We start from the raw sequence: 15,828 nt of genomic DNA, 5'->3' as shown, positions 1-15,828 counted from the left end.
ATGTGAGGCAAACCATTAATACTAATTAATGCATAAGGAGTACAAGTCAAGTACTAAACCCTACTTGACCTAGCTAACATTTGATGATAAGTTAAACCTATATATGTGACCAATAGATCTCATTGTTCTCATGAGATAATAAGTAACCAAACCAATACTCAGGCCTTGTGTAAGGGAGTAATGGCATTGTACCTAAACCTTGTTTATCCAAATACTTGAGACAACCCTAGCATTGCCTTGATACAAGAATTCTACCTAAGTGAGGAGGAGTAACCCTAGCCAATTAAACATAAGAAAGCTTATGCTCATACCTAATCCTAGTTGTGTATCACTTGGGTGATCACTACTAAAACCCTAGGCCATATTTGGATTCAAATCCAAGTGTCACTTTGGATTATAAGTAGAACCCTGCCATACCTCATGCCTAGTTATTCTTCAATTTATTGAAGCTTATGCAAAACCCTAAACCTTTCACATAGGATTCACTCCACATGAAATATTATGCCTAACTTGTGTACCATGGATCACCAGTATAAACCAAGCCATATATGCTTAAGGACTAGATGCCATTTGGTGAGTAGAGTGAACCAATATCCAATTCTATTTGGCCTTCCAAATACCTTGTTTTGTGAACCAAATGAAATAGTATTTTATAAAATAGAATCACCTTAGTAAGTGAATTGAATTTGATGAGCTTAGGATTTATTTTAAATACTTCAAACAAGAGTTTGCTAAGTAAGATTAGTGAATATAAAATTGATCCAAACCATCTTCTTAAACCCTAAGAACTATCATACACATAAAATCATGAACCAATTCCATACCCTTTTCCATTTGTTAAACTCTAGCCATAATTCAACTATATGTGAGTAATCACTATGGTTAAGCAATAGAAAAATAAAATATGTTCACCATGCACATGTTCTAAATTTTAAAATCATTTAAACAGATTTGATTTCTAAATTTACAAGCAATTGAGATGCACCCTAAAATAATATATATTGGAATCTTAACTTGTACCTCTTAAGAACCAAAATTAATCAATTATAAATGGTTGTTTAAAAACAAAACAAGCCAGTGAGTATCATTATCAAATTGTTATGATATTCAAATAATTTAGAACCTGCAAAACAAAACAAAATTCAAATTTGAATTCAAACAACAAAATAGAAAACAGAAAATATAAAACAGAAATTTGAAGAGGAAAAGAGAGGGAAACTTACCTGGCTTACCTGGATCGCAGCAGCCCGAAGCTAACCCAGCAGCAGCCCAAGACTTGGCCCAGCCCACCAAAGAAACGGTCCATACCCTTTCGGTAATAAAAAGGAGGCCAACGCCTTCGTTCTCTTCTCCGGTGGCGACAGCGCGCAGGAGAACGATGACCACGTCCTCACAGCCGATAAGGATGCCCCGGACGCCGCAGAAGGTTCTAGAATTCCACCCTATCGTCCTCGCGTCCGTCTCATCCACTTCTCGCCAAGATTCACGCCTAGATACGACCATGGTCGTCGTTTGCATCCCGGCCATTGCCGCTGGTGAGATACCGAAATAGACCTCGCCTCGCTCTATAAATATTCCAGGAGCTTCTCCAGGAAACCCTAGAACCTCGCCGCCCCTTCATTTCCTCTCAGCCCATCTCTATCTCTCTCAATCAACCAAACTCACCGGCAGTCCTTCTCCGGCTAGCCGTCGATTGAGGCCACCCCGGAGCTCACCGTTTGGTCGAGGAGATGCGCCTCGACATCGCCGTTCTACTGGCAAAGCTACGCATCAAGGGGAGCTCGGAGCGACGCCAATTTTGGGTTTTCCCCTTGTAGCAGATCGCCGGGAATGGCGAAGTCCTCGCCGTCTCCATCATCCATCGTCGTCGCCGACCACGCCATCGTACTCAGGGTGAGTTTGCGCATCTGTAGAGCCTACTCTCGCTTCCTAGCATCATCTCTAGCTCGGGTTAGCCGTTTGGCCGGAGTAGCTCTGCCGTGGGCATGATTGCCAGCAAAGCTCCGGTGAACTATTCGAGAAACCAACGCCACCATCGTGTTCAGCAGATCAAGAGGAGTCGGAACCCATCAGTAGTTCTTCCCGGGGGGCCATAAAACGGCGGCGCCGTCGTGCGCTGACCGTCGGCGTCAAGTCACCGGCGAAGCCGACGTGGCCTGTAGGACCCCGCGTAGTCTTTGACTAGTCTTCGCCAACGTGGCGTGTGACATGGCGCAGACCCCACCTGTCTGCGTCTGTGTGTGTAACTCGAAACGGTACATTTAGTATTTAGGTTTAATTTTAAAAACCAGTAAATAGCTGAAACTTTGCAGAAATAGATAAAATTCATTTTAGCTCAGGAAAATATGAATAATATATAAAAATGCTCACAAAAATAAACTCTATTCAAATAAAATATAAAATAAAAATGTGTGTCAAAATAAAAATTCACTTATTTTTATCTTTATTAATTATGTCTTTTCATTTGTTTTAAATCCAAATTGAATTCAATAATTAGTTAAGTTTCAAAATTAAATATTAGCTATTCAGTAAGGAAATAAAATGTTAAGATTACTTTTCTTAATCATCTTTTCATTAACTTAAAATATTAATGGTAATTCATAAACCCTAATTTGCAAATTACTATTTTCTATTTTCTTAAATAATAATAAATCAAGAAAATATTAACAGCCAATATTAATTTGGGAACTTAAATATTGTGAACTCAAACATTTTTAATTAGCAAGTTATTATTTTAAAACCTAACAATAATTAGGAAACCCTGATTTCTAGATTAAACCCTAAGTAGTGTTTCTCTTAATTATTAAATCCCTTAAAAATAAATAAAGTGCTAATACCATAATTATTTCTGTTGCAAAGTGATTAGTGACCACAACTATATTGCCAATTAACATTTTAGGAGTTGTATCACAATTTAGAAACCCTAGTTTTATTATAAGTTAGAATATGGATCCCATTATTTTATGAAATCATTCCAAATTGTTTTAAACCTAAAAACCCTTGTTGTATATCACATGTGATCATGTGAGATTTACTTGACATATAGAACCCTAATAAGCAACAATTGAATGCATTCTTATGATCCACTAGCATAAAACCAAGTCACATGAGATTATCATTTCATGTCCTTATTCTTAATTAAAACCTATATGATTCCCTAGTACCACTTAGGAGCAAACCCTAATTGGTTATTCACATATTAGCACCATTGATTCTCATACTTAGTATCACACCATGGAATTCAACCTCAAACATCAAACCCTAGTAGAATCCTAATGATGAACCCTAACATCAACCTTGTGTAGCCATTCATATCACATGCTCCTATCCCACTAAACCCTACTTAGAAAGTAATAAACCACTTAGCTTAGAAACCATTAGTAATTACTTAGTGTAGCAAACGTGAAACCATAGTAAACCCTAACTCATAGCAACACCTTGACCATCATTCTTTGATATGATACCAATAATCAACCATAGTAATAAACCTAATTATACTTGCTACATATAGATCAATTCTATTTAAGAACCCAATTAGTACCTATTAGAAAATTATATGAAGCCAATAGTAAACCCTAGAAGCACTTAGTTCCTGTTTAAAGTAGTTCTTATTATTATTTAACATGTTCTTCAAAAGTTATTTTTTTAAGTAAAATCCTAATCAAACCCTAGAAGCCATAGCTCTTAATTATAATAGCTTTTATTCTTAATTTGACATGTTCTTCAAAAGTTATTCTTTTCAAGTACAGATGTCAATCCAACCATAGAAACCATAGTTCTTATTTATACTTATTATTTCTTAATTAACCTGTTCTTCAAAAGTTATTCTTTTGAAGTATAAAATAAGTAATCATCAACCATGTCCTGTAGAACTTAAAACTGACAACTACTCTTGCTTGTTATGCAATCACCATTCTTTTGTATGTATGATTGTTATGATGCATTATATCGCTTGTATGTGCTAGTCTTATAACCAAACCCTAATAACAACCTTGTTTGAGAACCATCCTAAAAGTGCAACACACCTAAAGAAATCTTTACAACCCATACATCCTAAATCATCAAGATTAGGTTACGCTCGGGACGATTTCATCTCATACTATGCATTATAGCATCTTTGCCAGTTCTTTAAACATTGTCCTTACCGGACGATGATGGTATTTCACCATTTGGAGTTCTCACGTATCGAAGCTTTTTCCTGCATAATCTTGCAGTCAAGAAAGGCAAGTTCATCGCTTGCTCATGTCATTTGATTATTTTTATCAAATTATATGCAAAGTACTATACTTATCACTCTTGCATTGAAAAGCAAATATTATTTTACAATTATGAATATGACTATGTGGTGGGCAATGGAACCATGGTATGTGTTGATATGGTGGAGGTTCCATTGCACGGGTACAACTCATCTAGGACTAAGTACCAATGTCGTCCAGTGATTCTAGCATCGTACAAATCGCGTTAACCATAAGATCTATAATGGCTCTGGGGAAGTCAGCTGTATCTTTTCCCTCCTGTACGCCAACGGACTTGATAGAGCCTGGCGGGGTGTTGGGAGAACACTGCCGTAGGTTGGGATGGCCTTTTAAATCCCCATCTGTGTGGATGACTGGCTCTACCGTCTATGAAGGATTGTCCGTAGTACACCGGGGGTAAAGCCGTATGATCGGGAGATGTCTACCGGGGGTGTACGGATGGACAAAAGGGTGGGTTTGCAGGGTCGCGGAGAAGGCAGTGATTGACTTGGTTCTTATATTGGGCCTCACACCAAAGGAAGTGTGGACGGGGATATACTCCTGGCCGGCAACAAGGATAAGTTCTCTTATGGGAAAAGTAACGCACCTCTGCAGAGGATACTGAATTGTGACTGTCACTCCCTGTTCCGGGAAGGGAACTGCGAACGCGGCAGGAAAGGAACTCCATGAAGTTCTAGTCAACCTGTGAAGACTGACGGGCATAGTTTTCAGAATAAAATAAACCTTTTAAAGAAATGTTTATGAAAACTTGCATTCGCCTATGACTTTCTGGTCTGTGGCTGTAGCTAGTGCATGATACACCTATTTCCAAATATGAACTTGCTGAGTACGCTCGTACTCATCCCACTCTTAAATCCCCTGCTTAGCTTTGGAGGCACCAGAGGATAAACTACCGTGGAACCCGAAGACAAAGGAGTCAACTGCAATAAGATGAAGAATCCAAGCAAAGAAGTCAATAAAGTCAACTACTGCAGCAACTAGAGTGGAAACTTAGACTAGTAATAGAAGGGAGCCTTTCCCTAATCCTAGCACCTAAGTAGCTAGATTTCTATAGCAAGCCTAGTAGCTCTGAAGCTTAAGTTAGCAATAAGTTAGATTACGAGTCGTTCTGCTGGAGCTTTATTTGAACTTTTACCTCACTGTAAAGTAGGAGGCTGTGTTGATCTTCTGTAAACAGCTTGTGTATCCTTCTATAGACATACCTTGGACTCGCATATGTTTCTGTTGTACCACTCTGAGGGATGTAATATGAGTGGAACGGTGTTTCACTTGTGTTATGTCAACGACTTGTGTACTACATCATGCAGTGGTACGCTAGGTCATCACATACTCTCTCTCCCATGTACTTCAATACAATGATCTCATGAGCTGCCTTACATGATTGAGATCCATCTGATGTAATCGGTGTTGTGTTTGTTGGGATCCGATGAATTGTTACATTATGATCAGTCTATCTATATAAGTTTGTGAAATTATTGTTGCTGCAACCTTGTTGTGTTTAATGCTTGTCACTAGTGCACGAGTGGCATGATCTTAGATTTAAGCTCTTTAATTATTGCTTAGATTGTATCTACAAGTTGTTTGCACATGTCTATGTCTGGAACCCGAGGCCCCAGAGTGACAACAACTGGGATAACTAGAGGGGAAGGCTTAGATATGAGGATCACATGTTTTCACCAAGTGTTAATGCTTTACTCCGGTGCTCTATTAAAAGGAGTACCTTAATTACCAGTAGATTCCTTGAGGCCCGGCTGCCACCGGCTGGTAGGACAAAAGATGTTGTGCAAGTTTCTCATTGCGAGCACGTATGACTATATATGGAAAAGATGCCTACGTATAATTAATAGACTGGATGTTTTGTCTTAATGCTATTTCAATCCTATCAATTGCCCAACTGTAATTTGTTCACCCAACACTTGTTATTGGAGAGTTACCACTAGTGTAGATAGCTGGGAACCCCAGTCCATCTGTCATCTGTCATCTTTCATCATCAAATACTCACTCGGTCCTATATGCCATTAGAAGTAGTATCAACTATTTTTTGGTGCCATTGCCTCTGTGTTACTGCTACTGCTGTTGTGTTACTGTTACAATTGCTCTCATATTACTGTTGCTTTCACATCACCCCTGTTACTAGTGCTTTTCTAGGTGCAGCTGAATTGACAACTCGGTTGTTAAGGCTTATAAGTATTATTTATCTCCCCTTGTGTCGAATCAATAAATTTGGGTTTTACTTCCCTCGAAGACTGTTGCGATCCCCTATACTTGTGGGTTATCAAGACTATTTTCTGGCGCCGTTGCCGGGGAGCATAGTGATACGTCTCAAACGTACCTATAATTTCTTATGTTCCATGCTAGTTTTATGAAATTACCTACATGTTTTGTTCACACTTTATGATGATTTTATGCATTTTCCGCAACTAACCTATTAACGAGATGCCGAAGTGCAAGTTCCTGTTTTCTGCTGTTTTTGGTTTCAGAAATCCTAGTAAGGAAATATTCTCGGAATTGGAAGAAATCAACGCCCAGCATCTTATAATTCCACGAAGCTTCCAGAACACCCGAGAGGGACCAGAGGAGAGCCACAGGGGGCCCACACAGGTGGCCGGCGCGGCCCAGGGGGGGCGCGCCCCCTGTTGTGTGGCTGCCCCGTAACCCTTCCGACTCCGCCTCTTCCCCTATTTAAAGCTCCCTGACCTAAAACATCGATACGGAAAAGCCACGGTACGAGAAACCTTCCAGAGCCGCCGCCATTGCGAAGCCAAGATCTGGGGGACAGGAGTCTCAGTTCCGGCACGCCGCCGGGACGGGGAAGTGCCCCCGGAAGGCTTCTCCATCGACACCACCGCCATCTTCATCAACGCTGCTGTCTCCCATGAGGAGGGAGTAGTTCTCCCTCGAGGCTAAGGGCTGTACCGGTAGCTATGTGGTTAATCTCTCTCCTATGTACTTCAATACAATGATCTCATGAGCTGCCTTACATGATTGAGATTCATATGAGCTTTGTATCACTATTCATCTATGTGTTGCTCTAGTGATGTTATTAAAGTACTCTATTCCTCCTTCATGATGTAATGGTGACAGTGTGTGCATCATGTAGTTCTTGGCGTAGGTTATGATTGTAATCTCTTGTAGATTATGGAGTTAACTATTACTATGATAGTATTGATGTGATCTATTCCTCCTTTCATAGTGTGATGGTGACAGTGTGCATGCTGTGTTAATACTTGGTATAATTGCAATGATCTATTATGCACTCTAAGGTTATTTAAATATGAACATCGAATGTTGTGGAGCTTGTTAACTCCGGCATTGAGGTGCTCTTGTAGCCCTACACAATTAATGGTGTTTGTCATCCAACAAGAGAGTGTAGAGTGGTTTTATTATGTGATCAATGTTGAGAGTGTCCACTAGTGAAAGTATGATCCCTAGGCCTTGTTTCCAAACATCGAATCTCGTTTGTTTACTGTTCTGTTGCATGTTTACTCGCTGCCATCTTTATTTCAGATTGCTATTACCACTCATATACATCCATACTACTTGTATTTCACTATCTCTTCGCCGAACTAGTGCACCTATACATCTGACAAGTGTATTAGGTGTGTTGGGGACACAAGAGACTTCTTGTATCATGATTGCAGGGTTGCTTGAGAGGGATATCTTTGACCTCTTCCTCCCTGAGTTCGATGGTGATCCACTTAAGGGAAACTTGCTGCTGTTCTAAAAACCTCTGCTCTTGGAGGCCCAACACTGTCTACAAGAATAGAAGCACCCGTAGACATCAAGCACTTTTCGGGCGCCGTTGCCGGGGACGAATCAAGACACTCCATCAAGCCCGTCAACCGCCATCAAACCTCCCACATCAACCACGCGCCAGTTGTGGACAGCAAGCACTTTTCTGGCGCCGTTGCCGGGGAGGAAAGGTAAAAAGCACTCATACTCCGGTCCCAGGTAACTAAGTACTTTTCTGTTGCCGTTGTGTGTGTGCTCGAAGCTATTTCCTTTAGATCCTGCAATTGCATCTTTTTGTTTCTTGTTAAACACTAGTAAGGCATAATGGAAAACATCTGTGAGCTTTTTAAACTATTTCCTGAGGCAAGACATGAATGGTTTAATGCGAAAATTAAAAAACCTATGGAACCTTATTTGCATGCTAGTAGTAATATTAGTATGAATGCTTTGAACACAATTGTTGATAATGATATAGAAAATTCTAAGCTTGGGGAGGTCGGTTTTGATGAAAATGATCTCTTTAGTCCTCCGGGTATTGAGGAGAAAGTTTATGTTGATTATGATATGCCTCCCATATATGATGATTATAATGATAGTGGTCTTTTGGTGCCACCTACTATGGAGAGTAAATTTTATTATGATTATACTATGCCTCCTACACTTGATGAGAATAATAATGATAGCTACTTTGTTGAATTTGCTCCCACTACAACTAATAAAATTGATTATGCTTATGTGGAGAGTAATAATTTTATGCATGAGACTCATGATAAGAATGCTTTATGTGATAGTTATATTGTTGAATTTGTTCATGATGCTACTGAAAGTTATTATGAGAGAGGAAAATATGGTTGTAGAAGTTTTCATGTTACTAAAACACCTCTCTATATGCTGAAAATCTTGAAGTTGCGCTTGTCTAGTTTTTCTATGCTTGTTGCATTATGCTTCATGAACTTGTTTATTTACAAGATTCCTTTTCATAGGAAGTGGGTTAGGCTTAAAATTTGTTTCATACTTGATTTTGATGCTCTCTTTTGCTTCAACTCCTATTTCTTGCGAGTGCATCATTGAAATTACTGAGCCCATCTTAATGGCTATAAAGAAAGCACTTCTTGGGAGATAACCCATGTATTTATTTTACTACATCAATTTTGTTTTATATTTGTGTCTTGGAAGTTGTTTACTACTGTAGCAACCTCTCCTTATCTTATTTTATTGCATTGTTGTGCCAAGTAAAGTCTTTGATAGCAAGGTTGATACTAGATTTGGATTACTGCGCAGAAACAGATTTTTGTCTGTCACGAATTTGGGCAGGGTTCTCTGTAGGTAACTCAGAAAAATCTTCCAATTTACGTGCGTGATCCTCAGATATGTACGCAACTTTCATTCAATTTGAGCATTTTCATCTGAGCAAGTCCAGTGCCTCTTAAAAATTCGTCTTTACGGACTGTTCTGTTTTGACAGATTCTGCCTTTTATTTCGCATTGCCTCTTTTGCTGTGTTGGATGGATTTCTTTGTTCCATTGACTTCCAGTAGCTTTGGGCAATGTCCAGAAGTGTTAAGAATGATTGTGTCACCTCTGAACATGTGAAATTTTGATTATGCACTAACCCTCTAATGAGTTGTTTCGAGTTTGGTGTGGAGGAAGTTTTCAAGGGTCAAGAGAGGAGGATGATATACTATGATCAAGAAGAGTGAAAAGTCTAAGCTTGGGGATGCCCCCGTGGTTCATCCCTGCATATTTCAAGAGGACTCAAGCGTCTAAGCTTGGGGATGCCCAAGGCATCCCCTTCTTCATCAACAATTTATCAGGTTTCTTCTCTTGAAACTATATTTTTATTCGGTCACATCTTATGTACTTTACTTGGAGCGTCTGTGTGCTTTTATTTTTGTTTTGTTATTTTCATTCTCTGAATAAATTCATGCTTGTGTGGGAGAGAGACACGCTCCGCTTTTTCATATGAACACTGGTGTTCTTAGTTCTATCTTTAATGTTCATGGCGGAGTTGAAAACCGCTTCGTTAATTGCTATATGGTTGGAAACAGAAAATGCTGCATGTGGTAATTGGTATAATGTCTTGAATAATTTGATACTTGGCAATTGTTGTGCTCATATAGATCATGTTTAAGCTCTTGCATCATGTACTTTGCACCTATTAATGAAGAACTACATAGAGCTTGTTAAAATTTGGTTTGCATGATTGGTCTCTAGAGTCTAGATATTTTCTGGTTAAGGTGTTTGAACAACAAGGAAGACGATGTAAAGTCTTATAATGCTTACAATATGTTCATATGTGAGTCTTGCTGCACCGTTTTATACTTGAGTTTGCTTCAAACAACCTTGCTAGCCTAGCCTTGTATTGAGAGGAATTCTTCTCGTGCATCCAAATCCTTGAGCCAAAAACTATGCCATTTGTGTCCACCATACCTACCTACTACATGGTATTTCTCTGTCATTCCAAGCAAATACTTCATGTGCTACCTTTAAACAATTCAAAAGCTATTATCTCTTATTTGTGTCAATGTTTTATAGCTCATGAGGAAGTATGTGGTGTTTATCTTTCGATCTTGTCATTTACTTCGGACAGACTTTCACCAATGGACTAGTGGCATATCCGCTTATCCAATAATTTTGCAAAAAGAGCTGGCAATGGGGTGCCCAGCCCCAATTAATTAACTTGCATTAATAATTCTCTTCACATGCTTTGCCCTGATCTATCAGTAAGCAACTTAATTTTGCAAATAAGACACTCCTCCATGGTATGTGAATGTTGGAAGGCACCCGAGGATTCGGTTAGCCATGGCTTGTGTAAGCAAAAGGTTGGGAGGAGTGTCATCCATAAATAATGAAACTAAAGTACATGTGTAAACAAAAGAGAAGAGGGATGATCTACCTTGCTGGTAGAGATAACGTCCTTCATGGGAGCCGCTCTTGAAAGTCTGGTTGATAAGGTAGTTAGAGTACCCGCTACCATTCGTTGACAACAACAAACACCTCTCAAAACTTTACTTTTATGCTCTCTATATGATTTCAAAACTTAAAAAGCTCTAGCACATGATTTAATCGCTGCTTCCCTCCGCGAAGGGCCATTCTTCTACTTTATGTTGAGTCAGTTTGCCTACTTCTTTCTATCTTAGAAGCAAACACTAGTGTCAACTGTGTGCATTGATTCTTACATGTTTACCTATTGCACTTGTTATATTACTTTGTGTTGACAATTATCCATGAGATAAACTCATAAACATGTTAAAGTTGAAAGCAACCGCTGAAACTTGTATCTTCCTTTGTGTTGTTTCAAAGCTTTCTACTAAGAACTTATTGCTTATGAGTTAACTGTTATGCAAGTCTTATTGATGCTTGTCTTGAAAGTACTATTCATGAAAAGTCTTTGCTATATGATTCAGTTGTTTACTCATTGTCTTTACCATTGCTTTGAATCACTTCATTCATCTCATATGCTTACAATAGTATGATCAAGATTATGATAGCATGTCACTTAAGAAATTATCTTTGTTATCGTTTACCTACTTGAGGGCGAGTAGGAACTAAGCTTGGGGATGCTTGATACGTCTCAAACGTATCTATAATTTCTTATGTTCCATGCTAGTTTTATGACATTACCTACATGTTTTGTTCACACTTTATGATGATTTTATGCATTTTCCGGAACTAACCTATTAACGAGATGCCGAAGTGCCAGTTCCTGTTTTCTGCTGTTTTTGGTTTCAGAAATCCTAGTAAGGAAATATTCTCAGAATTGGACGAAATCAACGCCCAGCATCTTATAATTCCACGAAGCTTCCAGAACACCCGAGAGGGACCAGAGGAGAGCCACATGGGGCCCACACAGGTGGCCGGCGCGGCCCAGGGGGGGCGCGCCCCCTGTTGTGTGGCTGCCCCGTAACCCTTCCGACTCCGCCTCTTCCCCTATTTAAAGCTCCCTGACCTAAAACATCGATACGGAAAAGCCACGGTACGAGAAACCTTCCAGAGCCGCCGCCATTGCGAAGCCAAGATCTGGGGGACAGGAGTCTCTGTTCCGGCACGCCGCCGAGACGGGGAAGTGCCCCCGGAAGGCTTCTCCATCGACACCACCGCCATCTTCATCAACGCTGCTGTCTCCCATGAGGAGGGAGTAGTTCTCCCTCGAGGCTAAGGGCTGTACCGGTAGCTATGTGGTTAATCTCTCTCCTATGTACTTCAATACAATGATCTCATGAGCTGCCTTACATGATTGAGATTCATATGAGCTTTGTATCACTATTCATCTATGTGTTACTCTAGTGATGTTATTAAAGTACTCTATTCCTCCTTCATGATGTAATGGTGACAGTGTGTGCATCATGTAGTTCTTGGCGTAGGTTATGATTGTAATCTCTTGTAGATTATGGAGTTAACTATTACTATGATAGTATTGATGTGATCTATTCCTCCTTTCATAGTGTGATGGTGACAGTTTGAATGCTATGTTAGTACTTGGTATAATTGCAATGATCTATTATGCACTCTAAGGTTATTTAAATATGAACATCGAATGTTGTGGAGCTTGTTAACTCCGCATTGAGGTGCTCTTGTAGCCCTACACAATTAATGGTGTTTGTCATCCAACAAGAGAGTGTAGAGTGGTTTTATTATGTGATCAATGTTGAGAGTGTCCACTAGTGAAAGTATGATCCCTAGGCCTTGTTTCCAAACATCGAATCTCGTTTGTTTACTGTTCTGTTGCATGTTTACTCGCTGCCATCTTTATTTCAGATTGCTATTACCACTCATATACATCCATACTAATTGTATTTCACTATCTCTTCGCCGAACTAGTGCACCTATACATCTGACAAGTGTATTAGGTGTGTTGGGGACCAGGGGCGGAGCCAGGAATTGAAGATGAGGGGGGCGAAATTTCAATGAACACAAAAGAGAAAAAATCTCACGATATATTAAGTCTCAGAAAATATATGTTTAGCACTATGAAAAGAAAAATTACATGTCTATTATCTTAAACTGTGCTCTCCGACCACCGGTGTCAAATAAGTTGATAATTTCGTCACAACTAATCTTGGCAGCTATTTCTTTTCCAATGTAGACAATCATATAGTGCCGAAGAAAATCATCTCCCATTCTATTTCGAAGACGTGTCTTGATTAGTTTCATAGCCGAAAAAGCTCGCTCAGTGGTTGCAGTAGATACTGGAAGAGTTATGACTAAACGCAGTAGTCTATCCACCATTGAGTATGTAGAAGCTTTACCTGTTTTAGCTAGTCCAACAGTCAGATCAGCAAGTGAAGGCAAGCATACTAGCTCTTGATTGTTGCAAACATCCAACTGAAAATGCGGAAGTTGAGACTCCAGTTGAACCCTTTCTTGACTAGAAAAATCTGCAGGATAAAATTTCTCCGCTAGCGTGCATATTTTTGACATATCAAAAGAGTCATGTCTTGGGTCCAGAGATGCACAGAGTCTCAAGAGCTATGTATTTTGAACACCAAAACGGTCATTCAGCTCAACCAACTGTTGATCTATAGCAACATAGAACACGTCTGCCTTGTAGTGATGTAATGTTGTTGTGTTATCATGCTTGTTCCGGGACTTTCTAACATCAACATACCTACACAATTTGAAATAAACATTAATATGAGAGTGAATTAATTATATATGTTAAATAACATTATGTTTCATACATGCAAGGAGACGGATATTACCTGCGACTCAAATCAGGCACCTCAATCTCATGCTTCATACAAAAAGCTTGAACCTCCTTGAGAAGAGGTTCCCAGCCATCTTCCCTTAGCTTACCAAGCAACACTTTTGTGTTTGAAACTGAATCCAATGCATTTAAAATGTCAATGGACTTCTTTTGGAGTGTTTGACATAAGACATCCGTGATCTTCATAATTTTTTCCATTAGATGCATAATGAACACAAAATCAAAGGATTTAATTTTTGTTAGAGCGCCTACAGCATCTCCTCTGGAATATGGATTGACTGAACGGTCAGTAGAGACACTCTGTAGGATTGCCACTGTAGCACCAAACATCTTATGTAAGCTCTGAATCGACTTGAAGTGAGAACTCCATCTAGTATCCCCTGGTCTCTGTAAAGAGCCAATTTGATTAGCACCTTTTCCTGTATCAAGCTCGCCCAACTCAATTTCACGTTCAATGTCTTCAGCTTGTTTTGCTAGTAACTGATCATTGCGCTTAGGTGATGCACTAACAACATTTATAATCTGAATCGCATTTTGAAAAAAGTTGTGCACCTCATGTACCTCCCTTGATGATGCAACAAGAGCCAACTGCAATTGATGAGCCATACAATGTACATAATAGGCATAAGGGCACTCATTTAGAATCAAAGCCTTTAGTCCATTCCATTCACCTCTCATGTTACTTGCCCCATCATAGCCTTGTCCTCTGATATCTTGGACACTCAAATTATTGTCTGCAAGTACAGTACAAATTGCCTGTTTGAGAGTCACTGCAACAGTGTCAGTCACATGAATGACATCAAGAAAACGCTCCTTTATGAATCCTTCACTGTTCACAAACCGGAGGACCAATGCCATTTGCTCTTTCTTAGATTCATCTCGAGCTTCATCCACCATTATGCAAAACTTGCTAGTACCAATTTCTTCTCTAATTTGCGTCTAAACTTTTCGAGAAAGTAACTGAAGAATTTCTTGCTGAACGGGATGGGAGGTGTACTTTGCATTCCGTGGAGCGTTATCCAACACAACCGCATCCACCTCCTTATTATAAGCAGCCAACAACTTTACCAACTCAAGAAAATTACCTTGATTTAAGGATCCTGCTGATTCATCATGGCCTCTATAAGCACAAGCTTGAAATGTTAACCACCTGGTGAAATCAACAAGGAAAAGTTGTTAGTTGTTACTAGCCTTCTTAGTACAGTATGTAATATTATAATTACTAGGATAAAACAATATTACTTACTTGATGGAATCAATAGTAACTTTAAGCCTTAGCCTGGCATCCATAACCATTTTTTCAGATGCTCGTACTATCGCCGTGTCGATGTGGGTCACAGTATCTTTCAGGTTGTCAAAACAACGAACTGAAAAATTATGAGCCGAGTTGGAATCTTTGCCCATGTGGGTTAATAAAGCACACTCTTTTCCATCATTCACCTTCTTCCAATTTATGAACCCCTTAACTGTGAATGCATCTGACCCGCACTTGCCACTTGGTTTTTTCGTAAACACAAAACAAGGCAAACAATATGCACGATAGGTGGTAGGTGAATACTCGAGCCAAGGAAAATTTGTGAAATAGCTAAACTGGAAGCGACGGCGATTTTTTGATGTTCCATTAAATGGATACTCTCGCATATATGGCTGATAAGGACCCTCTCTAATATAGAATCGTCGTGCTTCTTCTTGCTTATCGAGAGGAAGTTCCCAAATCTGCTGGCGCGTACCTAGATCCCTTTGAAATGGCGTGCTTCCAATTCTAACTTGTTCTAAAATTTCTTCTCTCTCCATAATATTCTGATTATCACTGTCCATATCTACTGGACTGGAACTGCCATCTACTACAGGTTGTTGTTCGTCGGATGGATTTGCATTTTCAGCGCTAGCAATGTTGGTGTTTGAACCGGAAGCAATTGGCTTGAAAAAATGATCTACCCGCCTGATTTTTGATGGTCCCTTTCTCTTCATCTTTCGGTAAAACTACAAAATTAGGAAGAACAAAAATTAATAAACTAATCCAACCAATAAAATATGATGGTATTGGTATACATTATACTAATTAGTGAACCGTACCAAGTGAGTATTTGCCTACAGCCTACTTGACTACTGTTTGAACTTCTAATTCACCAAA

General features: G+C 39.4%; 1 protein-coding gene across 1 annotated transcript; it reads right to left on the bottom strand.

Annotated features, from left to right (window-relative positions):
- Window positions 1–13,456: 13,456 nt before the first annotated feature.
- Window positions 13,457–15,098, bottom strand: LOC139833797 (uncharacterized). Its single transcript, XM_071824145.1, has 6 exons — window positions 14,941–15,098; window positions 14,780–14,844; window positions 14,382–14,464; window positions 14,108–14,282; window positions 13,690–13,807; window positions 13,457–13,595 (listed from the first exon to the last, which is right to left on the bottom strand). The coding sequence occupies exons 1-6, from the start codon at window positions 15,096–15,098 to the stop codon at window positions 13,457–13,459; spliced, it is 738 nt and encodes a 245-aa protein (XP_071680246.1).
- Between the last annotated feature and the right edge of the window lie 730 nt (window positions 15,099–15,828).

Source organism: Lolium perenne, chromosome 7 (assembly GCF_019359855.2).
Source record: "Lolium perenne isolate Kyuss_39 chromosome 7, Kyuss_2.0, whole genome shotgun sequence".
NCBI lineage: Eukaryota > Viridiplantae > Streptophyta > Magnoliopsida > Poales > Poaceae > Lolium > Lolium perenne.
The sequence above is the reverse complement of the archived record's forward strand: the minus strand, read 5'-3'. Positions and strand labels throughout refer to the sequence as shown.